This window comes from Sceloporus occidentalis, unplaced genomic scaffold (genome assembly GCF_023333645.1).
Source record: "Sceloporus occidentalis isolate IW3139 unplaced genomic scaffold, rSceOcc1.0.p SCAF_22, whole genome shotgun sequence".
Lineage (NCBI taxonomy): Eukaryota > Metazoa > Chordata > Lepidosauria > Squamata > Phrynosomatidae > Sceloporus > Sceloporus occidentalis.
The window spans coordinates 15,048,614-15,073,045 of record NW_028317002.1 but is presented as its reverse complement, the minus strand read 5'-3'; the positions used below and the strand labels follow the sequence as shown (position 1 = coordinate 15,073,045).

Here is a 24,432-nt window from a genome sequence, read left to right as displayed (position 1 = left end):
TGGGTGTGAAACATCTAAATGTAGGCACCTAGAAAAATGCCTTCTGATACTTTAAGAATGTTTACTTAGATTTGTGATATCTATTTTGGGTGCAGGTGTGTCTACCTGCAGGACCATACAGGTTTTAATTTTGCTCTCAGACAGGTATTTCTGTGTGGGCAAGGCATGTTGAGCCTAAGGTTGTATGCAATCAACTTACCTGCAGACAAGAACCTTATATAAAAATCTAGCAAACCTTCCTGTATGTATGTACCCTGTCTTGCTTGGTAACTGCATATGAAACTTTACGCTTAAGGAAATGGGGGACTCAATTCAAGTAAGTAGGATTTTTAGTGTGTTCTCTTCATTCTAAATGGAAGGGTCGTTGAATCAAGCTCAGGAAGTCTGATTCATTTTAAATTGCAAGTGTGACCTGGACACGCTATGCGTGTTTGTCAGACAGAAAAGGGCAGACCTCTGTCAGACAAGAACATACACGCATGACTGCAGGGCAGACATTAAATCTATTAAAGATACCATAGGCAAAACTGATGCAATACATTGACAACGTTTTTTACCTTTTTTTTTTTTTTTTTTTTTTGTATGATTGTCGTGACTGACTTTCCCCATTTAGATCGGCAAATGTCTTATAATTTAAGTGAAGGCTTTTTAGCCTGAGCTAAATGATTCTGCTTTGGCCATTTGTATAAACCACATTTGGTACAGACAAGATTCCTTTACAAAAAAAAAATAAAAAATCCTACACGCAAAAGTGCTTGCCAAGAGGAATAGCATAGTAGAAAGAAGGCTGCAAGTTGTCGTAAATGTGTTGTGTATACACATGGAATGTCAAGTACAAACAAAATCTGCTGATGGCCACAAATTCACAAACCTCTATCATACACACAAATATCCATGTGTTTACAAAGATTTGTTTTACGCTCCCGCATGTGTCTGTTGCAGATGTATAAGGTCTGAGTAGACAAATTTTCCTTTCCTCAAGATTATGAGCCTATTATGCCTGTTTAAAGGAGCCGTCTACCCTCCATTTTGCATTGGCACCAGTACATTTATCTGCATGCAAATCAGTGCAGGCATTATTTCATTATTGATGTTCTTCTTACTTATTGAACTCTGGGGTTTAATCCTGAACCTGACCACTAGGAGTAAACTACTTTGGGACTTGAACCATCACCCTTAGCTCATGTGATTCGGACCTCCAGCCTGTTCGGAGGCAGCATTTGAGGGGACAGCAAATTTACAGGCTGTATACTCACTACTTTACATTATAGCAGAGTCATTTCTTCAGTGATATCACATGAAAAGATATAATAAAATATTTACAAAAATGTGAGGGGTGTACTCACTTTTGTGAGATACTGTATGTCCGAAAATGCAATACGACAGCTCTATTGTGAACTGTGAGCCAGCCATAACTGGGCATCTGCTGTCTCTTAACATGTTCCATATTTTCCAATACTTCTTTTAAGGGACAAACATTAACATATATAAATACTTGTACGGTACATGTACAATACCCATGTATAATTTAGAGGTCCAAGTGTACTACCAATATTTTTGGTAGTACACTTGTACCTCTAAATTACGCATGTGTGGTTTTCAAGGGAAAAATGCTTGGTTAATGGGAACGAAACTTAACTCATGCTTAACAAATACAATTTAGGATACAGATTTTACTCTGCATCTCTGCAGTCTGCATTGAAGAGACAAACCAATTATGATAGCATTCCCAATAACTGCTGATTCATTGTCTGTAATTCTGATTTTTTTATTTTTTTTTTATTACTGAATAGAATGTTCATTTTCAGTTAAGATAACAATTAGTTGTTGGTTACAGTACCGAAGCATCATTAAATATATATGGTTTCCATGGCAGAAAAGGTATTGCGTTCATAGTTTTTTAATGATTTGCATGCTCTTCTGGCAACAATATATTAACTAGCAAAAACAGAACCAAAGAAGAATTTTACATCATTTGGAATGTGTTAGAAAGATTAACTGCAAGATACCAAATAAGGTTGTGTTTTAAATGTAAATAAATTAAATATGATTATCTAGTCATAAATGTAACCCATATGCACGTATGGTATATTATCGCTGATCTGTAATTTTGTTAACCATAAACATAAGTGCTTGGGTTGCAATTTATTTTTGTTTTGCTTTATAAAACAAAAAAGTGGGTCCATTAACCCCTTCCATACCGGCGTTCGCAGTATTATTTAAATATTTTAATTCCGTGCTCGTGATTCGCTTCAAAGCGATCACGTGCACGGACTTGAGGGGGAGTGGCTGCTATGGATCGCTGGGGACACCCTGCAGTCAGTAGCAGCCGCCCCTCGCGATCCCAGCGTCCATAGCGACGCTGGATCGCGCATTATCAATGACGTACCTGATCTGTGGGTGATACCCAACCAGGAAGTACCAGGTACGTCATCGGTACGGAAGGGGTTAAATGAGGGTTACAGTGATCTAAACAATGCAATGTGATGTACAGAATGTATTTTTGAGCTTGATAATGGGGTGTTAATTGAGTATGTCTTACCAGTTGCTTATGGACCTAAGGTATGACTGTATGTAATCACCACTATCACTGTGTTTTGTTGTAGGTTAAAATGTTCCCTGAATGTCCCGCAAAGTGTGCTCATCAGGAAGAGAAAGGATAGCATTTGACCCGTCTATAAATCCCTGTTTATTGAACTCTGCAGTCAGTACAGACCCTCAATTTACTGTAGCAAAATGGATCACACAAGCCGTCATTTGAGATTTAAATTACAAAGCCTTGGACGGCGCTTGGATGACCTGGAAGAAGCAACTAAAAATCTTCAAAAGGCAGAAGATGAAGTTTTGGATCTACAGGATAAAATCATACAAGCAGAAGGGAGTAATTCAAGCATGTTGGCTGATGTTGAAGCTTTAAGAAAACGGGTTCAGAAGATTGAAGGGAAAGATGAAGAAGTAAAGAAAGCAGAGGATCTGTGTAGACTTATAAAAGAGAAGCTAGAAAATGAGGAGAATCTCACCCGGGAACTTAGAGCAGAAATTGAGTGGCTCCAGAAAAAGATGACAGAGCTAGAGAAACTGGAAGAAGCTTTTAACAAGAGCAAAAATGATTGCTCTCAGTTGTGGCTTAGCTTAAATGAAGAAAAAAACATGTCTAAGAAGTTCTCTTCTGAACTGGAACTACTTAGGGCTAGGGTTAAAGAACTTGAATGTTCAGAAAGCAAACTGGATAAAGCAGAGCAATTTCTGACAAGTGAGTTGGAAAAAATTAAGTCTCTGACTATTAACTTTGTCAGTGAAAGAAAACATTTTATAGAAAAGGAAAAGCAGAATGAAAAGTTAATTTTAGATCTCAAACAGCAGTTAGAATTAAAAATGAAAGTTAACACGGAAGATGAAACAAGAAAAGAGTCAAACCTCTTGGAGAGGTCTTCTGGTCAAAATATGGAGCGTAACAACTTCAGGATTGAAGACAACCTAAATTCTAAATCTTTCCAAGGAGGTTGCTTGGAATATATCAAGCAATCTGAAAACCAAAAAACTAGCAAAAATCAAAATGACAAAAACAAGCCTCAAGAAGACAATAAAATTAGAGACCTGAACCAAGAAATTGAGAAACTGAAGAATCGGCTCAAACACTTTGAGGGAACTGAGGAGGAATTGAGACAGCTTAAGGAGAAAAACTGTGAACTACAAGAAACCTGTTTCACCGAACAGAATAAAAACAAACAGCTTGTAGATGAACTTCAGGCATTAAAGAAACTAGTTAATACATACAGTGAGGTTAAGAATGGTGATCTAACCAGTGATGAAATAACTTCACGTGGTAAGTGCAAGAACGAAAGAACAAAATATAAAGCAGTATCATCAGATGCTCTATCTTCAAGATATAACTCTCGAGATCTGTCCCCTCCACATTTAAAGAATGAACGGCATTGTAGGAAACCTGGAAAATCCACTGTGATTGAGACAACAATAAACAATGCAAGGAAAGAAGATGATACTTCATTGTCTACCCTCATTTCAGGTGCAAGAGTTGCAACCGTGAATAATGATGTCAAAAGGTCTAAAGATCAGCCATCTGTCTTAAGCCGGTATCCTCCAGCTGTTCAAGAACGAAAGTCATGGAAAGTCTCTACAGGTAAGAAACCAGACAGGTTTCCAAAACTATTTACGGAAGATGATTCTGTTAAAGTATCTCAAAGTGTTCTTAACTCAAAGAAAGGGGTTGCAAATGAAGAAGATGGAGTTGCAGAAGCACCCCATGATACCAGCTCTGAACATGAAATACATTCAAATCAAAATGAAAAAGGAATGCCTGTTAAAAACTGCTCATTATCTTCTACCTCATACACAAAGCCTATGAATTCTGAGTTGGAGGTGGAGGTTAACAAGAGTACTAGCTCTGAAACACCCGGGGAACTGCCTAAAGCTGATGTGAATTCAGAAGAGAGAAATGTTAAAGATGCTACTGCTACTCCCCATGAAAGGCTATTTAGGTATTCTCACAGTAGAGAAGACCGATTAACAAACTATACAGTGAATGAGCAAGCAAAGCCATCCATATGGAATAAAGACGAAACAGTGTTGCTTATCTCTCAAGGTTCAAGTTTGCAAAGGAATTATGTTAGAGACCATGGACGTTCTAAAATTTCTCCAAAACCAGAAATTCCTGAAAAACCACACATTCTAGAAACAGACCGGAAAGACCCGGAGAAAAGAAATTTGTCTGGACTTCATGCTAGAAAACAACCAAGCACTAAACTAAAATCAAGTATAGAAAACGCTAAACAGGACAATCAAACAGAATTGGAATCTGAAATATCAAGAAAAATGTCTTCTGATGGCTTTGAAAACACAGAGCCACATAATCCAACTAGAATAAAGCCAAGATCATATAGCCCCAGAGAATCTTTACAGTCCACTGTTACAATTACGCCAATTGTTGTTGAAAGAGATACCAAGGTAGTTATGGGAGATTACGATGGAAGGTCTAACTCGGAAACTAGATCCCAGATCAATGCAACAACAAACAAAGTATCAAGTATAAAATTTTATCCATCCGATGTTACTCCTCGTATCCAGAATGAAGATCCCCCAAAAGAAAGACATACATCGGTTAGTAGAATTCGGATATCTGCAAATGATCAACCAGTATTAAACAACATTAGCATCCCGTTTGAAATATCAATAAAGAAAGACGGTATGCTAGTGAATGTGGAAGATTGTGACAGTGGCGACAACGGCTTTGGTATTACTGAAATTAGCAAGGCCTCTGACAAAAGTCTTGACAAAGAACTGGTAAAAACCAGTGACCATAGCTTTGAAACTGTAACTTGGAAAAGACATAGCATCTTGGACTCAAATCATTTAGATAATAAACAAGGGAATGACAAGAAGTCTTGGAGGAAGGGTGTTCTGGGTTCCACAGAAGAGTTAGACATACTGATTAAAGAGAAAGATACAGCCATAGATAGTAAGTATAAGCGTAAATCCTTTTTGGATGAGGAGAAACCTTTGCGGGTACGTCGTGATCAGTATTTAAGAAACAAAACTTCTAGCGTGAGCAGTTGGACTAATCCCGAATTTATTTCTGAAAGGAGCAAAAGCAGTTTAACTGCGACAGAAATAATAAGACGAAATATTTCAACTGAAACCTTTTCTTCTGAACTTGGTTCCTGGAATCGCTTCAGTATAGAGGTAAGCAACCTACCTTGTGATTTCTTACCATTGAAGAAATTCTATTAATATCCTTGGGTGTGTTTACAGATGATCTCAATAGTCATTTATTTGTATTATGTACAAATCTATGCAAAAGGGAGAACGGTATGGTGTAGCAAAATGAGGCATGGTTATCCATTTATTCAGTGCAGAAAACCAAACGTAATATTACAAGGATACAGTTTTAGAGAACTACTGTTCAATTCTTCAATTGAAAGCTATTTTATGTGCACTCAACAAAGGTTTTTATGTTTGAAATTATGTAGAGCATATTTGCAGTATTTATAATAAAATCAGTGTGGTCATCTGTATTAAACTGTAAGTTCTTGAAACTGTTTATAAGGTATACTTAAACGGTAGAAAATGGACGCTACTCCATTTTTTGCCACAGAGGCCAGTTTCTTATAATACCAAAGCGTACAGGGCCATAAAGTCTAAAGTAATCACCATGGGGACTAATGGAATATTTTTACATGTAATGTATAAATATTATGCACTAGTTATTGGACTGTGTGTTGTTGCTCAATGACTAAAACCCCATGTCACTCCAATCCATTTTTTTTTGTCTCATATGAAGTAGACAGATATCTCAATAGACATTGAAAACCAGCTGTATACACTAACGTGCATAAATATTTCCCTGGTGTAGACAGTCTAGACATAGGTGCATGCTAATTCATCGCCCTATATGACCTTCTCAGGATGAAGACTTCATAAATTCAAGGAGAAAAAAGTATGGATCTGAGAAGTTAACAAAAATGGATTCTGCAGGAAAGAAGCCATCTTCCAGACTAGATCTCCAGCAAAACCAACGACATCAGAAGGGAATGGTGGAGGAACGAATACGACAATTAGAGCATTAGTCCAGACTATTAAATCACAAGGTAAAATATTGCATTTCCCACTCCAGTGCAGCATTATATACATTAATATATAGTTGGTCCCCGCTTTGCGGCTATAACAGCTTCCATGGTTCATCCCAAAGGTATTCGATGTAGTTGAGGTCAAAGCCTTGTGCGGGACAGTCAAGTTTTTCCACTACAAACTCATCATCTTTATGGACCTTGCTTTGTGCAATGGGACATAGTCATGCTGGAGTAGAAAATGGCCTTCCCCAAACTGTTCACACAAAGTTGGAAGCATAGCATTGTCCAAAATATCTTGGTATGCTGAAGCATTAAGAATTATTTTCGCTGGAAGTAAGGGCCTTAGCGCAACTCTAAAAAAAAAAAAAAAAAAAAAAAAAACAGCCCTAGACCGTTATCCCTCCTCCACCGAACTTCACAGTTGGCACAATTTAGTCAGGCAAGTAACATTCTTCTGGCATCTGCCAAACAGGTTAAGAGTGATTAATCACTCCACAGAAAACGCTTCCCACTCCTCCATAGTCCAGTGGTGGCATGCTTTACACCACTCCGATTCTCAGATTCTTAGCATTGTACCTGGTGATGTGAGGCTTGCATGCAGCTGCTCAACCATGGAAAACCATTCCATGAAGCTCCCGACATACAGTTTTTGTGCCGATATTAATGCCAGTGGAAGTTTGGAACCCTCTGCTATGGAATCAGCAGAGCATTGGCGACTTTTAAGCCCTCTTTGACCCCACTCTTTGACTTTACGTGGTCTTGTACTATGTGGCTGAGTTGCTGCTGTTCCTAAACACTTTCCAATAATACCACTTACAGTTGAACATGGAATTTCTAGCAGGTAGGAAATTTTGACTAACTGACTTATTGCAAACGTGGGATCCTATCACAGAACTGCACTTTAATTCACTCTTCAGAACAACCTACTTTTTTCACAAATGTTCATGAAGACTGCTTGTCTAGGTGCTTGATTGAAACACCTGAATTCCGTAATTGAAAAGAAGCGTGTCCCAATACTTTGGTCCACATAGCGTATATGACTAATCAAAGCCAATCAAGGTTCACTGTCTGCCTTACAGCTTTGGGTAACTAACCACAGCATTTATATCTGTCCGGTAATAACTGCCAAAACAATATATTATTCCTCCAAATTGAATAGCAGTTGCCAACATTTTTTCCTTTTTTGCTTTCTTTCTGGGAAATACTCCTAGGTAATTTCCAGGCCTAGTGACTGCTCAGTGTACCAGCATCATGTAAAGTGGGACTGCCACAAAGCCCCTAGTGGAAAAATGTGCTAAAGGCACATCTAAGTAGCCTTTTAAAAGTGGTATGGCTGGATTTTCAATAATGCAAGCACTCTGGATGCCAGCAACACCACATTCTGGATTTTCCTTAGACCCCCCCATTTGTAACTGAGTTAATGGTAAACTATCCCAAAACTATGATCCCAACAAAGATGGTCTTCACTGTTACATTCCTACCAGGACATGTGAAAACCATAACTCTAGCTCTGCAAAATGTTTCCTAATCTGGTGGTGAACATGAGTACTAAAGTACATACATCTCCTTTTTTTAAATCAGGTACTGTATCTGGGCATTTCAAAACATCTCCTAAATGTCATGTGGTGAAATGACACCATTGCCTCATTGTTCTGCCAATCCATGATGCTTATTCCTAAACAAACTAGGCTATGTTTAAAAATACTATATTTTTTAAACTATTTTCTATTTTTATTTATGAAGCGCGAACAAATTATGCAAATTAATACAAATTATGTGTTTGTATTTCTTGTTCTGTTAAAATAGGCAGAACTTTTATTGAGTGCCATCTTCTAAAAGGTTTGGCAGGGTGGGGTTATTTGGCATTAGTGTGCACAGTAGCTTCCGTGCAAGAGGAGGCTTGTAAGAGTTTGTGGCAAGTTACTCACGTGCACTCACTGACTTGCACACTTAATTACTGAGTTATTCATATTGTAGTGATCATCGTGAAATATATTGGGTGTTGTGCCCCCTAATATTTACTTTCATTACCTGCTGTTTGTCCGTACTATTTATCCTGTTAGTGGTCATATATGGATTTCATTACCCACCAATAGATGAGTGTAGGTAGGTTAGTCAGTGTCAGCTCCGCTTGTACTAAAGAAGGAACTGTCCTAGTGGGGAAACCATGAAAACGAGCAATATATGTGGTTTGTTTGTGTAGCTATTTTTGGTGGGTTTCAGAAAGGTCCCAAGGTGACATCACACCAAAGCGGTTGCTTCATCCACTTGAACTACCATGATATATATATATATATATATAATATATAGCCTATATAATTGTTTGTTTTTTTTAGGTCTCAACTTAAACTAACCAAGCACCCAGAACTCTACACTCCATGTAGGTTGGAAGACTACCCTACTTGTTTGGCGAATTAATGCTCACCCACAAATTACATCTGGAGCATGCCATAGATCTCCACCAACTTGCAGTTTTTTGTTTGTTTGTTTTTTTCTTTCAGCAAGGGAAGCAACTGCATGATCTCTCAGGGTAATAAAAAGGGCACATTATTAGTGGAAATAACTGCTCTAGAGGCGTGCGTGCATGTATGTATGTGGGTGTTTTTTGTTTTTTGCATGGCTACTGCTCTTAAATGTTTAGGTACTAAAAGTACATTTTAAATCTAATTTATAAAGGACATTTTGGACTGTTATGAAAACATTTTGTGCAAATTCTCTGTACAGTGTGGTTCAGTTTAACGGATCATAAGCATGTACTATTGTGTAAATTCCAGATCAATGTATGGTTTCTTATGAATAAAAAAAAAAAAATCTAATGACTGTGTATATAACGGCAAGAAGCAGATTCTCAGAAGCATGTGCAGAAATCATAGTTTCATTGTGCTTTTAGCGTTAGAGTTTCCGAAATGGAGCCTTATTGTATACTTCAATTACCTACCCCAGCAAAACCTTCCACGTTTTTTTGTTTTTTTTAACTGTATTTTAATTACAGTCAGACGTTACAGTTGAAAAAACTACCGAATAAACTGTTTAAAACCCATATCTTAGAAGGTGCTTGCAGTGCAGCTAAAACTAATGAAGCTTTTTTTTTTTTTTTTTTTTTTTTTTAAATGGGCACTTATGAGTAATGTTTGGTTACTATTTAATAATCACTAGTAAGAAAAACACTAACATGGAGAGTTTAGTAAAGCTTTCGGTTTTTCACCTCCATTAAAAAAAAAAATAGATATTGAATGGCATATGGAACATAATTTTTTTTTTTTTTTTAACATTAGCCATCTCATATATGTATTAAAACCATAATACAATCCAAGTTAAGTTAGTGGTGGCGGGTTTTATTGAACCTGTACAGTAAGAAGCCAAATCATTTTAGTTGTGAAGAGTAGCTAGTGTGCAGAATACCAAAATATCTAGTTCCAATATTCATACATTCAGGGTTATGTGGAGAAGTAGACCATTCATCACAGAACCATATGAGAAGTTTATAGAGCTTGCTTTACTTTTTACATTTTGAATCACACTCGAAACCCACATTAAATTGGTAATTTACAGAACTAAGTGTCTGTGTAAACAAGTTCAAAATGTATTTTCTTACATACCTTATTGACATGCATATCTTGGCATAGAAGGATTTAATTTACTGTGACATTTACCTAGGCCTACCAGGGATATTTACTAACAAAGGGCAAGCAAGTGTGAGCTTAAGCTGAATGTGTGGAGAAGCAAGTTGGTTATTCCTTGTCTCTTCAGCCTTCTTCTTCATATGAGGCTTTGTGAATTGGGCCTTGTGCTCTGGCACAGATGACTCTCCCGCTTCTAATGTTTATGTCCATACATAGCTGGATGAGCTAGCATTGGCTTGAATCCTGACTTTACAACAGTCTCTGACATGGCTAGATACGAGTAAAGGAGCTAGCCCAAAGGCTTCTCTCATCTAATCAGCCATGTTTCGCTGCCCTCTGTACTTTGATGTATTGTGAGTATGGGCAAAGTGATGGCTGCTTTACAAATGTCATTAAGAGCAATACATGTGCTTTACCTAATTTTGTCAGGTGAACATGGTTTCCTAAAGCTAAACCATATAGATCCCCTGATCACTGTGAAGTGTGTTTTTGGTCTAGTCCCACACACCTAAGCAAACACTTGTCTGTTTCATGCTTTTGTCTACTGCTTCAGGTTTGGTTTGTAATATGGCGGTTAACCAAACTATGTTTGATATTACATGTGATTTGTAAAAACTTACAGAACTGCTTGTGACTTTTTTTTTTAAACTGAATAATTTGTGATCCGGCCTGATAGTACACAGTTCCTCTGTGTCCCTGTGTTTTAGGTAGCCCAACTATACCTAAAAGCCAGAATCAAATCTGTGAAGAACATTTTGACTACAGAAACAGTTTTATGCATGTATTTTATATGTTGGTAAGCTAAAAATAGCTATCTCTTTGTTCATTGCAGATTACTAGTGTAATCTACAATTGGATATATATTTGTTTTGTGCGAGCATGTTTGGAACCATACATCATAATAAAATTAGTGATTTAAACATATCACTTTACAAGCAGCGTTAACACAAAAACCATCTTAAGGCACCCCAGCCCTGTGTCCTTTCATAGCGACATTTAAACACTAGCCTGTTAATTTGATTATAAAGTAACGTTTGGATTCTGGAGTGTTTGGTTATAAGTGGGGGTACCTCCGGTCTAGACTATGACAGGGTGTCTAAAAGCAGAAGTATTCTGAGTGGTTTTTAGGTGGTCTGTGCTCTTGATGATCTTTGCTCAGGTTGTTTGCTTTTATGCATTGTATACAAAAACTGCTCTTAATGGCTGATGTTTGGGTTAGGTTGTGAGCTTTCGCTAAAGGAATTGTGGGTATTAAAGTGTCTTCCTTTATATAAAACTCTGTATACACATATCTATTTATGGTTTCTATTATTTAATTATGTTCGCCTGAACCAAGAGATCTCAGCATGGATCTCTGCCTTATTATGCCAGAACCGAATTCCCCGTGGATAGTATATAATTTTTTTTTTCTACTAAGCTGCTTAATGTTGCAATGTGCAAATGTATCTCTCGCAAAACCAGGAATATGTATATTTTTATTATGACATTTTTGCTGTATAAACTCTGATACATTCCTCTTCTAATCAGTTGTTTTATTTTAATTGTGGCTGTACAGATGATATTCATTATGGATCTTTGATAATAAAATACATATGAACCATGCCTCCTGTCTTACTTTTAATAAAAAAAAAAAAAAAAAGACATTTTTCTTCTCACAATCATTAAAGCAGAACTGCTTCTCTCTCTCTTTAAATCGCTCTAAATTGAACATTAAAAACAAAGTGACAGGTGGTTAACAAAGTCATCAGACAAATGTTTAGGGTTGTGTAGTGTATATGAAAATGAAGTTTAGCGTGTGGTTATAGTCTTATGGTTCTGTTGAAAATTAGCATTGGCTAAAATCCAGTATTTTCAATATTTTGCAACGTTCCTGTCATCAGGCATAGATTGGACAAAATGTTATTTTTCAAAGATGGTCTACTGGCTCAAACAGGAAACTTTAGGAAAGTTATTCCAGCTGTTTCTGAACACTGTGTTCGTATATACCGTATTTGTTTTATGAAATCCGAGAAACCTATCATTGAGAAACACTAGTGCATTCACTTTGGCAGCAGCTGCCTGTTGGTCAATAGCACGATTACTTAAGCATAGTTTTCTCCTTGCCACTGGTTAAGTCCATCTGTACACTAGCAAAGAGCAGGTACTTGGCTTAGGGTGCCCAAATAACCTCCTTAACCAGAGACACTTTAGGACATCTGCATTTATAGGGCTGCAATACATTTAGTCCAAGTTAAATGAGCTTGGAGTCACTGGAGCTTCAGTAAATTCAGATCTGTCGCTTTTCCCAAATCCTACATTTTACGGTTCTGTACACCTTTGCCCCTTCACAGTTTATGTTGTGTAGATATACTCTATGAAAGTCTAGGGATTATGGATATCTTTTTTTTTTTTTGTGTAGAGTTAGTTTCGCCTCTAGCAATGGCATATAGTGATCACTCAAGCTACTTAGCTACTGTTAGCTTGTGAGGTACATGTTGGATACACATGGTGTAAACGATAAAGCTAATACCTTTTCTGACCAGGAAACCTTTTTTTGGGTTGGTTTTTAATTTCAGCTGGTCATAAATAATATCTGGTGTATTGTTCATGTGTGACACCTCTCTCAGATACTATTGTACATCAAGGTCATTTTAAGTTTCACAGCAACACCCTAAACCAGTTTCCTGCTTGCCCAGATGCTAGGGTAGGGAGGGAGAATATTTTTGAGCAGTGTTTTTGTGATGATGCATCTTTCAACTTTTCACTGTGAGGAGAGAGAGAAGTATTTCTTAACATGCACCTGGGGGGGGGGGGAACTAAGGTGTCACTTTGTAAGGGGTAACAATCTATAGGATAAATTATTATTTTTATCATTTCTATGCTGGAATATGGATTCAAAGTACAAATAGAGTGTGAATATACAACATTATGGAATCTAACAGAACGCATAAATGAAAATGATTTGCGACTGAGTTTGCAAACTGTATACTGCGTTTTTTCCTAAATGCATTTTCATTTGTGTATCCCTTGATTAATCACAAAACACATTTAAAAAATATATGTATGTGAAAAAAAAAAATAAGCACATACACTATGAATGTCATTCCAAAAGCACTTATTTAAGGTATAAATATTGGGGATTCTGTCACCCTATATGGTCATGTATTGCTTAGTTACGTCAATGTTTGGTAAGTCTTATCTAATTTTTCATTACTATACCGCTGAGGAGCTGAATCGGGGGCACTGCTTTCCGTTTTAACAATCTATAGCAATTTAAAGCCTTCTTTTGATGCCATTAATAAGACAGGCTGTGTGGCAGGTGGGGCTGCTTAATCCTATGATAAATGTTACTGTAACGGAAACCAGAGGCTCAAGCAGGACATCGCTGCCTGTCGCTGCCGCTTCCTCGTAGCAAAAGCCGGTGACATGATGGAGCATGATCAGGTACCAGGCCAGCTTTCACAACACCATTAAAGAAAAAAAATGAAGGGGTTTATCAAGACTGAAAAATGGTCAAATACACCACCTAGTTGTCAGTATTTTTTTCCCTTTCTTCTATATAAGGTACCATTGTGTATGTGGTATATAGTACAATTTGTCAGAATGTCCAGAAGCTGGATGTTTATCACTCGGTTTTTTTTGTTTTTTTTTGCTCTTTAATCATCTACCATTGTGAAATACACAAGAAATGTTTTTGTCACTGTTACATAAAGGGAGATGAGTTTTAAATAATTTTAGGATGGGTAGACGTCCTCTTCCCCGATTTTACAAAGCCTTCTTTCAGCTCCAGGAAAGGAGACGTTGTGGTGCAAAGTGATAAGGTTGATATTGTTCCTTCTGATTGTTTCACTTTGGCCCCAGGTTTAAAATTTGTCTTCAAGCAAAGACACTACCTTATTTTAGTTTAACTATTCTAAAATATTGGTCCTATATATAGTTGTCTATCAGAAATCAAATTATTGAATTAGACAATTGCTCTGGGTAGTTTTCCATATTTATTTAGTATATATACACACTTACAAAAATAATTGTAAACAAAAAACTTCAAATATGGTTTAGTTAATAATTATGACACCTTTGTCGATGGAGGTTTATAATAATTATTAAACAAAAAAGAACACAAACCAGTTCACCTTAATCAAGTAGGCTGTATTTCACAATCTGCACATATCTTTATTGAAGTAAGATTGACAATTGCATGTGTGTGTGAAGAAGATAATATTTGAAAATCTATAATGAGTATGACCATTGGTGTAGGGTTTGTTCTTTTACTAAATTAAAAACATCCCCAGCCCTCTTTAGGTGCGCATATATGTGTTACAATAATGACTCGAAATAAATAGCAAATGTAAATGAATAAAAAACTTAAGGTTTTTATTTTATTTATTTTTTAAATTAAAAATAAAGTTTCAAAGATGATGTGCTGACTCCTTATCATTCTGCCTTGTGCTATACATTAAAATGGTTCACTATATGGAAAAATAGACTATGGTAACACTGTCATAAAGAATCAGCTCAACGTGGCGGCAGCAGTGAAAGTCAGCCGTAATAACGCATGACTGAAGACAATGGCAGCCTCCAGGTCTGCAGATAAAACAACTTCGAGACACAGGTGGGATTATTACTATTACGTCCTCTAAAACATGCTCTTGATGAGAGTACATCATGATTTTTGCACCGGCAGGAGCATTTGTTTGCATACAATGGCAGAAATTGTTAAATGTTGGTATTGATTTAGAAAATAAGACTGATCATGCAAAAAAAACCCAGTCTGTTATAGAGGGCTAGTGATCATATGAAACCAATTATTATCACATCATTATTTGGCTCCTTTTTAAATCATAATAACAGATATCACCCTGATCAAAAGTTTACATACCCTTGAATGTTTGGCCTTGTTACAGACACACAAGGTGACACACACAGGTTAAAATGACTATTAAGGTTAATTTACCACACCTGTGGCTTTTATAAAAGTCAATTAGTGTCTGTCTATAAATAGTCAATGAGTTTGTTAGTGTTCATGAGGTTGCACTGAGCAGGCTAGATACTAAGCCAAAGGATGCCAAAAAGAACTGTCAAAAGACCTGCGTAACAGGGAAATGGAACTTTATAAAGATGGAAAAGGATATAAAAAGATATCCAAAGCCTTAAAAGTTCCAGCCAGTACTGTTTAATCACTTACCAAAGTCAGGCAGACCAAAAAAGATTTTAACCACAACTTTCAGCAGAATTGTTCGGGATACAAAGAAAAACCCACAGGTAACCTCAGGAGAAATACAGGCTGCTCTGGAAAAAGATGGTGGTGTTGTTTCAAGGAGCACGATACGGTGATACTTGAACAAAAATGAGCTGCATGGTCAAGTTGCCAGAAAGAAGCCTTTATTGCACCAATGCCACAAAAAAGTCTGGTTACAAAATCCCTGATTATGCCTTGTGCCCCTATATGCCACTCTGCCCCCCCAGATATGCCTTATACCCCCCTACTCTGCCTCCCTGATATGCCACTTTGCCCCCCTATATGCCACTCTGCCCCCGATATGCCTTATACCCCTATATGCCACTCTGCCCCCCATAAATGCCTTATTCCCCCCTTTTTGCCATTCTGCTCCTTTAACTCCTGGAGCGGGAAGACCAGTGGTCTCCCCAGGCCGAGTTTCAGCTCCAGGATTTTAAAAGTACGTACAAGAGACTCTACTGGTTGCTAGCAGGGGGTTCGTCTGACCTCAACCAATGAAGAGCAGAGGAGGCCTCTGCTGGCGACCAATAGAGCTGCTTGTACGGACCTTTAAAATCCTGGAGCCAAAGCTGCTGTGTACAGCATTAACCCTGTATTAACCCCTTCTTTTAAAAAAAAGAACACGAACGTACACGAATATTCGCCCTACGAACACGAACACGAAGAGTTGGACGGCGCCCAAGTCTAGTTATAAGGTTGTCATGCTTTTTGCTCATTTAAGTTGTGGAGCCCACTAGGAAAACTTTGCCAGTACACTACATTTATCATTTAAAAATATCTTCTTGGCATCTGGTATCACATGCAGATCTATATTAATGAGCTGACATGAATTATGCTGTTTCCTTGGAGAGAAATTGTATTATAGCAATTGGAATGTGCAGAAGCTGACACCCCTAATGCAAAGGTAATTTATCACAAAATCTATAATATAGATCACTTACCCCCTAAACTATGTGCCATATAGATACAGGGTCCTGACAATGAATCATCTGGCATCAGCTGAGTTGGCAATAAATCTAAAGCATACTACCTATATCATACCTTTACTGGATTGCCTGAGGATTCCAGATATTCTTTAGCAAGGGCTGAGTCCCATCAAGCCCTAAGGAAAGGAAGGTGGTGGCTTTCAATAATATGTTGTAAAGGCTCTTGTTGTAACAGGTTCTTTACACAGACAAGTGGGGCTGAGTTATAAAAATTAAAAACCCAGCACTCCCGCTCCCATCAAGTTTCTGCTCTGTAACATTATTTATAGGCACAATAAATAATGACCCCTATATATATATATATATATATATATATATATATATATATATATATATGTTATAAATACACAAAAACAGTGAAAGAAAAAATTAAAATTAGTTAAAAAAGAAAATAGCATATTCTGGGAATATGTTAAGGAATGTTGGGTTTTGTTTAGGAATAATCATGTCTGTAATCTGTATAAGCATGTTAAAACACGATTTTGATTGCACACGATTTTGAGTGAAAGTGCAGGATCTTGTTTTTCCATCTGCTATATAGACATGTCAGCAGAGTTTCTGGCAATAAGATCTTAAGAAACCTGTTATGCAAGATTCAGCAAACATTAAATTGCTAGTTAGTCCTTAAAAGTGACGGAAGATTGATGTTTGTGGTTTGAAATGAAACGTTTTAAAGGATAATTTTATGAATCCCAACATACAGGACATTTTTTACAGTACTTTTTCTATTCCTTTCAACTGAAGGTGAATTCTGAACTAGAAACGTTATAACATAAAAAAGAAAGATTCTATAACAAATCTCTGTATAAGTCTTTCTACTGTGCAAACTGGAAACATTTGCCTCTTCCTATCTGCGTTATTTTTTACCTTTTGTAAAGTATGTGGTTTTGTCGATCCTCCCTGTGCTTTATTTTCAGCTGAGCCTCTTATACACTAGGAGTTAAACTAGATTGTTGTACTTTGTTGCTTATGTATAAAAAATTATGACTGTAGAACTCTATGGATAATTAACTTACGGTTATAAGCCTTTTTTACCCCAAAGCTTTTTACACATAACATCCATTACACATCAGCCCCTATTATGTCCTCTGACCAGCTACCCTAAGCCAAGGCCTAATCAGTCAGACCACCGTATGTATTTCTACATTTATATCATATGTGAAAGGATTAATGAAAAATGTTCTACCGATCCACAATACGGTATATCATCTACAAACTTCTCGGGTGTGCTCCCTAGTGGCCTTCCCCTCCTTTCTGTATAGACGTTGGGATGGATTGGGGCTGGAGGGGAGCCTGCATGGGATGGTTTGCACTAGACTTGGGCACCAGGGGGCTCTTCGTCTTCATGCTCGTCTTTGGGGGAAAAAAAATCGTATTCCGCGAATATTCGCCCATTCCTGTCTTCTCTTCGGGCGAATATTCGTGGACATTCTTCGTGTTCATTTTTTCCAGTTAAGGGGTTAATACGGGATTAACGCGTACCGCAGCAGCTCTGGCGCCAGGAGTTTAAATGTCTGTATGAGCAACTCTATTGGTTGCCAGCAGGGGCGACCAATAGACCTGCTGACGACCAACAGAGTCGCTCATACGGACATTTAAACTCCTAACGCAGCAACTTGTCCGGCAGGGAGACCAGCGGTGTCCCCGCTGTGTCAGTTGAATGTCCATACCAGCGACTTTCTTGGTCGCTGGCACGGACTTTTAACTGTTGGAGCAGGGTCCCAGGTTGTTTTATTTTTTTTTTTCTGAATAGCAACCAGTGGTAAGGGGCCATGCGAGTGAACCTATTGGTCGCTTGCATGGCCCTTTAACCTACGGATTTCTTCTCCCGTTATCTAACGCAGCATCGTAGGGGAGAGGAAATCTGTAGTTCGCTGTCAGGAGTTAAAAAGGCCATGCGAGTGAGCCTATTGGTCACCTTCAGGGTCTTTCTCTGGCATCAACCAATTGGTTGATGCCAGAGGAGGTCCCTGCAGGCGACCAATAGGCTCACTCGCACTGCCCTGTAACCCCTGACGGCGAACCTGCGGATTTCCGCTTCCGTCAACTCCTGCGATGCCGCGACGATAAGGTAGGCTAGATGGGGAAGGGACCAGGGAGATTATTAGACGAAGACAAAGACGATCACAAAGATTCTTTGTGTGTGTGTCTTCGTCTACGTTTTACTGCCGCTGTCTTCTCTTCTTCGTGTCTTCGGAACGAACACGAAAACGCACTCTTCGTGTTCGATTTCATGTTCGCCCAAAGACGAATGCACAAGTCTACAAATAACTATAAAACCTTCTTTTTATCACATTATTTGTATTAAAATGCCAGAAAGCAAAAGTGTTAAAAGGCCCTAATAAATGAAATACATTAGACATAATGAAATCAAAACATTTGCTACTGCAAACATTTTTAGATGACAAAGTTCCAACAGTGATCACATTATTCTTCACGATATTCTTGTAAGAAACTTTTATTTCTTTATTAATTCATGTAAACAATTTTTTCAAATTTGATAAAAGCTATGATTGAGAAAAATATTTTTTTTGGTCTTATTTCCTTTTATTTGCCAACCTGCCCCCCCAGTTATGCACATCTGCCCCCAGGCTTGCCACTCTGCCCCCAGAAATGCCTTATACCCCCTTTATGCCACTCTGCCTGCCTGATATGCCTTAAACCCTCCTATATTCTACTCTACCCAATTATATGCCTTTTAACCCTCTATATGCCACTCTGCCCCATGATATGCCTTTTAACCCCCTTTATGCCTCTCTGCCTCCAGAAATGCCTTTTGACCCCCTATATCCATATAGGGGGTTAAAAGGCATTTCTAGAGGCAGAGTGGCATAAAGGGGGTTAAAAGGTATATCATGGGGCACTCTGCCTCCAGAAAAGCCTTAAGCCCCCATATAACCCCCCCACACACACACCCCGACATACCACTGCTTCTGGTGTCCGGTGAGGGCAGTGGGTGGAGACCAGCATTCATGAAGTTAAAGGGGCCGGTGTTCACGCACTGCACTGCCCAATGGCCGTGCCTCAGCTCTTCGTCCCAGCCCTTTTAAGACGTGGGACAAAGTGCTGAGGCACGGCCGTTGGGTGGCGCAGTGTGTGTGGGCTGGCCCCTAAACTTCATTAGGCGGGAGGAGGCGGCCTGGGTGGTGCTTTCAATCCCGCTCGCAGCTGCTCAGCGGCTGTTTTGAAGGTTGATCGGCCGGCCCACCGGGAAATTTCCTGGTATCCCAGTGGACCAGTCCGGCCCTGGGTATATATATATATATTTATGTTGATATATATATATATATATATATATATATATAGCAACCAGTAAATGCTGAAACCTGGACATGATTGGACTGTGATTGCTGTTAGCAATCACACTCCTATCATGCAAGGTCAACCAGTACATCCTGAAACCTGGGTAGCTGCCCCCCTTGTGTATTGATGCTGCCAGCAGTATGGGGTCTGCACATCACTTACAGCCTCCTTGTGCCCTGCCCCCCCACTTACAAATCCATGCTATCACACTCATTCATATACTCATTCATTCACAGATTCATTCCCTCAATCACGCATTCATACACCCACCTCCACCCCCTTACCTGCACTGGAGCTCTCTCGGTGCAGCTTGCAGACTTCCGCAGGGGCTGCTGCTTCCCTCTGCGTTGTTCACGTTCCGCGCGAGCAACTTCTCTCGTACCGCACAGAGGAAGCAGGAATGGAGTAGAGTCATATGATGTGACGTAAATTCACGTGACTCTGCTGGGTTATGCTTCCCCTGTACGGTACAAAAGACACTGCTCGCACAGTGCCCAATTGCCCTGCCTGCAGATCTCATACGGGCCACACCTCGAGGTCCAGCGGGCTGCATTTGGCCCACGGGCTGCATGTTGGACACCCCTGACATAGTAATTCTACCTGAGCTTTCTTCAGAGTAGTGAGTTCATATTAGACAACAAAGACCAGAGGTGATTTGGTAAATTAGAAATTCCCCTTGGTATTATTCAAGACCCATATTTTATAGAGAACCCACAGTTATTTCAAAGAGGCAAGACCCCCTATGTGTTACCAGGGAGACTCAGAGGTTTAGCCTGAAAGTTTATGGCCAACTCGATCAGGCCTGACTCTAGCAAAGATTTTATGTGAACATATATAAGGCTTCCCCGGACATGCAATTTACAACACACCTCATCATCATCATTTTGTCATAGTCACATTCATTATATATTTGTGACATCTAGACATCAAATATGCTGGGTTTAACTGTTTGCAAAGTAGCCATTCTCATAACTCATGACTGGAACACATCTCCCTGGGTACGTTTGGTATCTTATGTATATATTTATGTTGAATATTTGAACAATACATATACACATTCTCCATATTTGATATTATGTTGCTGTCCCTGAGATAACGCACCTCAGAGCAGATGCCCTAATACATTTAATGACAAAAATACTACATAATAATACATTTCCCTGCTCTCAATTGCCTCGCTAGACCATCAGAAACATAGGGAAATAGGTTACAATGCCAGTGGCATACCAAAAGCCCCAATTGCGGGATGCAGTTGGGATGTCATTTGGTGGCCCTGTTGACGTGGGTTGGTGTACCCACTGGTGTCGTGGGACACTCCACTGTTTAAGGGGGAAATGGCTTGGAGTAGGGCTGTCCTAGAGTTCCCAGGTATGCCAGTCAGTCAAATTGACTAGGCGTGTTTACAAACTGCATGTGAACTAATACAGACCTGGCTTGGCCTGCTATGAACCCTGTCTACTTTGCAGTTGTCAGGTTTCACATATGTAATGGTTTAACTTAGTAGAATAAAGTAGCTTTTAAAATAAATTAGAAAAAGCTGTAGGCAAAAGCCGACTGTACATTTTGTAAAACCTAAACATCTGATGAATAATAAATCAACTAGTTCCGACCCACCCTATAACAAATATAGTAAGGAATGTAACACACAAACATAAAAATGCTAAGATTAACTGTTTAGCTATACAAGTATATAACCCTGCTGATAACAGACAGTTTTACTTATCTGTAACGTGAACAGTTAAAACTGTGAAATGCATCAGCCCATTCCAGAATGAGGAGAATCATTAAAATCTTTAGTTGTGTGTGTTAAAATTATTTAAGGAAACTATATTCTAGACATCATTGACCACATTATAAAGATTTCATCAATTTCCAGGACATGAATCCCATCTGGAAAGAGAGCCACAAACCTCCCCTTTTCACTAGCCGACCGAAACATTATGTCTTCTATCCCCCGCCCCCTGCTTTGCATTCCTGCATGATTGGGGTTAGTAGGAGTGAGCTGCGTGTAGGAGCGATGAAGGCATACATCCTCTTTTCCTCCTGTTCCTTTCCTGTTTACAATGGTGCTGCCATTTGACAGCCTGATTTGTGTGTCAAGGAGCGATGGTTGTGATGAATATGTTGGCTAAATTAAAATGTGCAAGAGTGGAAGAAAATAAACTACATGCTGCATTGTTGAATATTAATAATTTTCATAAAAAATAGTTTTTCATAAAAATGTATTTTGCCACTCCAAATGGGATTGTGTTTCTTAAAGTGCTATTTGAAATCAATTGTCACATCAGCATCTGGACATTTACAAAAAACAAAAAGTATACAATGTTTAACACTTATATCTGTCCAGGTTGCTCCTCATAGAACTTAACAGAACAAGCCCAGAGAGCATTAGCAAAAGTTTGTTAAAGGTCAGACGTTACTCAGAGTTTCAACTCCCCCAATCCCATCTTTGTATTCTTGCCTAGAGGCGGCAGGTCCAAGGGAGTCTTCTTGGGCGATCAGGTGCTCCGATGTGCTGTTGCATGAGGGACCAGATCTCTGATCTCCCCTACTAGCCCACTTACACTATAGAGGATTGTGTTGTGGTGGCATAGCCTCCAAAGATTGCATGGGACACGATGTAGTGAGGATGATGGTCAGGGGGTTTTGGTTGGGTCAATACCCTGAGTCTGGCCTAGAAAACCCCAAAAGATAAGTACATCTCTGCCTAAACATTAATGCTCTCAGACTTTACTGTACAATATGAAGGCCTAGTGAGCTTCTCCTACATGAAGGGCTGGCTCTGTAAAATGCATAGTTAACATGTAGAGATTCTTGAAACTCATTGATTTGTGCAATTTATTCTAAAAATTGTTAAGTGGTGCCAAAGCTCATGTTCCCAACAGTTCCTTTCTTTTTGCTCATCTGTATGCATACAAAAATTGGTGTTTTGATAATAGTGTGGTTGTGATTTGGGGTTTCTATGCAAGTGTACTGCACTCTTGTGTACAACACTATCTTAAGGGCCAAAACCATCAGCGTCTAGTATAGTTTCTAGAACAGTCAGAACAGTCTTCTTGGTACACCAACTAGGGTTTGAGGGTCTGTATAGTCACAAGCTGGTTTAATTGAAAGGAAGTCTCCCTCAAAATTAAAGTGTGGTTTACACATTCATAAACTGTGAATATTGAATATAAAAAGTGAATCAATGTATCTGCTGACAGTCCAAATATGCTCTTAAAATAAATGTTCTATTAAAAGTATTGCATGGCCATCACAATACACACATTCAGGGTGTATCCACCTGTGTTAACAAAATATGTAAGCATACAAATATTTGACATTTTAGTGGTCGTAGTTTACCGTAGTAGATTATATTTAACTTGTATTGTGCGTGCATATTGTACACATATATAAAGTTTCTTTGGTGGGGCTTTAAAATGTATTCTACCTTTTATTATTTTGAATACAATTGAATTCTTCTTTCATTACACATTCCAGTTCAATGTTGGTAAACTCATTTTGAAGAAACCCAATAGAGGATACACTTTCAATATCTATCTATATTAAAAAGAATGATGCTGCTAAATGAACCTACCTTAAATAAGCATTGATGCATGAATTAACGCCTGGTTTAAGTTTTTGGGGTCAGATTACCAATGAGGTCGGAAACAATGGAGTTTATTCACTAAAGTTCATGGGGTGTTTAACATTTTACATTTGTATTCACTATTCATATAATATTAACACTGGTAAGATTTGCTCCTTCAAAGGGTCTAGTCCTTATCCCAGGAGAATTAATATGAACGCCCTAAATTAATTATGGGTTATAAAGAGCCAACATGTGTGAGTTTATCCTGCATAATGCATTATTAACGTGTTGCTGGTTTATCTGTGAATTATAGGGCCATCTTAGACTTTCTTACACAAGAAGCTCACTGGTTGTGAAACTCCTTGATTGGGGAATTCACATTCAGAGAATTGGAATGAGATTAAAATATTTAGGAAATATGTTTTTTTGGCAACTCTTTTAGGGTACTGAGTGTATTGTTACCTCAAATGCCTTCAAAGACACCCATACAAATAATTTAGCAAAGAGTTCAGGCATGTGGCTAATGAGACATACAGGAGATGTTTCTAATCAGATAGGAAGTGGTAAGGCAAAAGCAAATATCTATTTTTTTTATAAATGTGTGTAGCTGATGAGGTTTATCTCTTTTTATACAGTAGGTAATCAGAGTGGAATTTACAGCCCAAGCCCCCATAAGTAGAAGGAATAGTTTCCCCTGAAAACAAACCAAAAAAAACATTGTAGGCTAGGCATAGATAGGAAGAAGGCGAAGTAGAAGACGTTTTACAAACTTGTCTTGAAGGATGGGATGATGTGACCCTCAATGTTTAGCACTAGAGCAGAAAGGTATGTGGCTGTAAGGTAATATCTAATACTTAAAAACACAATAACAAAACATACTGGATTAGGCATAAATGTTTGTTTTCTAAAGCATTCTGACTGGGGTCACATTAACTTTCCCATTTAAACATCAATTGGTGCTAACGGTGGTGTATAAAAGCAGTTAAACAACCTGTCTAGTTCACACTTGTTAAATTAGGTCTACGAGTGCTAAAGAAAATGCCAAGGTAGAGATTGAAACAAACTCGCCTAAGCAATTCAAAGTGAATCACGTTTTAGTCTCAAACTGACACCTTTTATTCGGATTTTTCTAGAAGAAAAAATA

At 38.4% G+C, this 24,432-nt stretch overlaps 1 protein-coding gene across 1 annotated transcript in view; it reads left to right on the top strand.

The window, feature by feature from the left end:
- Positions 1-2,736: 2,736 nt before the first annotated feature.
- Positions 2,737-24,432, top strand: part of LOC149301240 (leucine zipper protein 1-like) — a 32,056-nt gene continuing 10,360 nt past the window's right edge. The window contains exons 1-2 of the mRNA XM_089484617.1: positions 2,737-4,141; positions 4,604-5,562. Coding sequence (XP_089340743.1) covers positions 2,737-4,141; positions 4,604-5,562 — 2,364 coding nt within the window. The remainder of the gene's footprint in view (positions 4,142-4,603; positions 5,563-24,432) is intronic.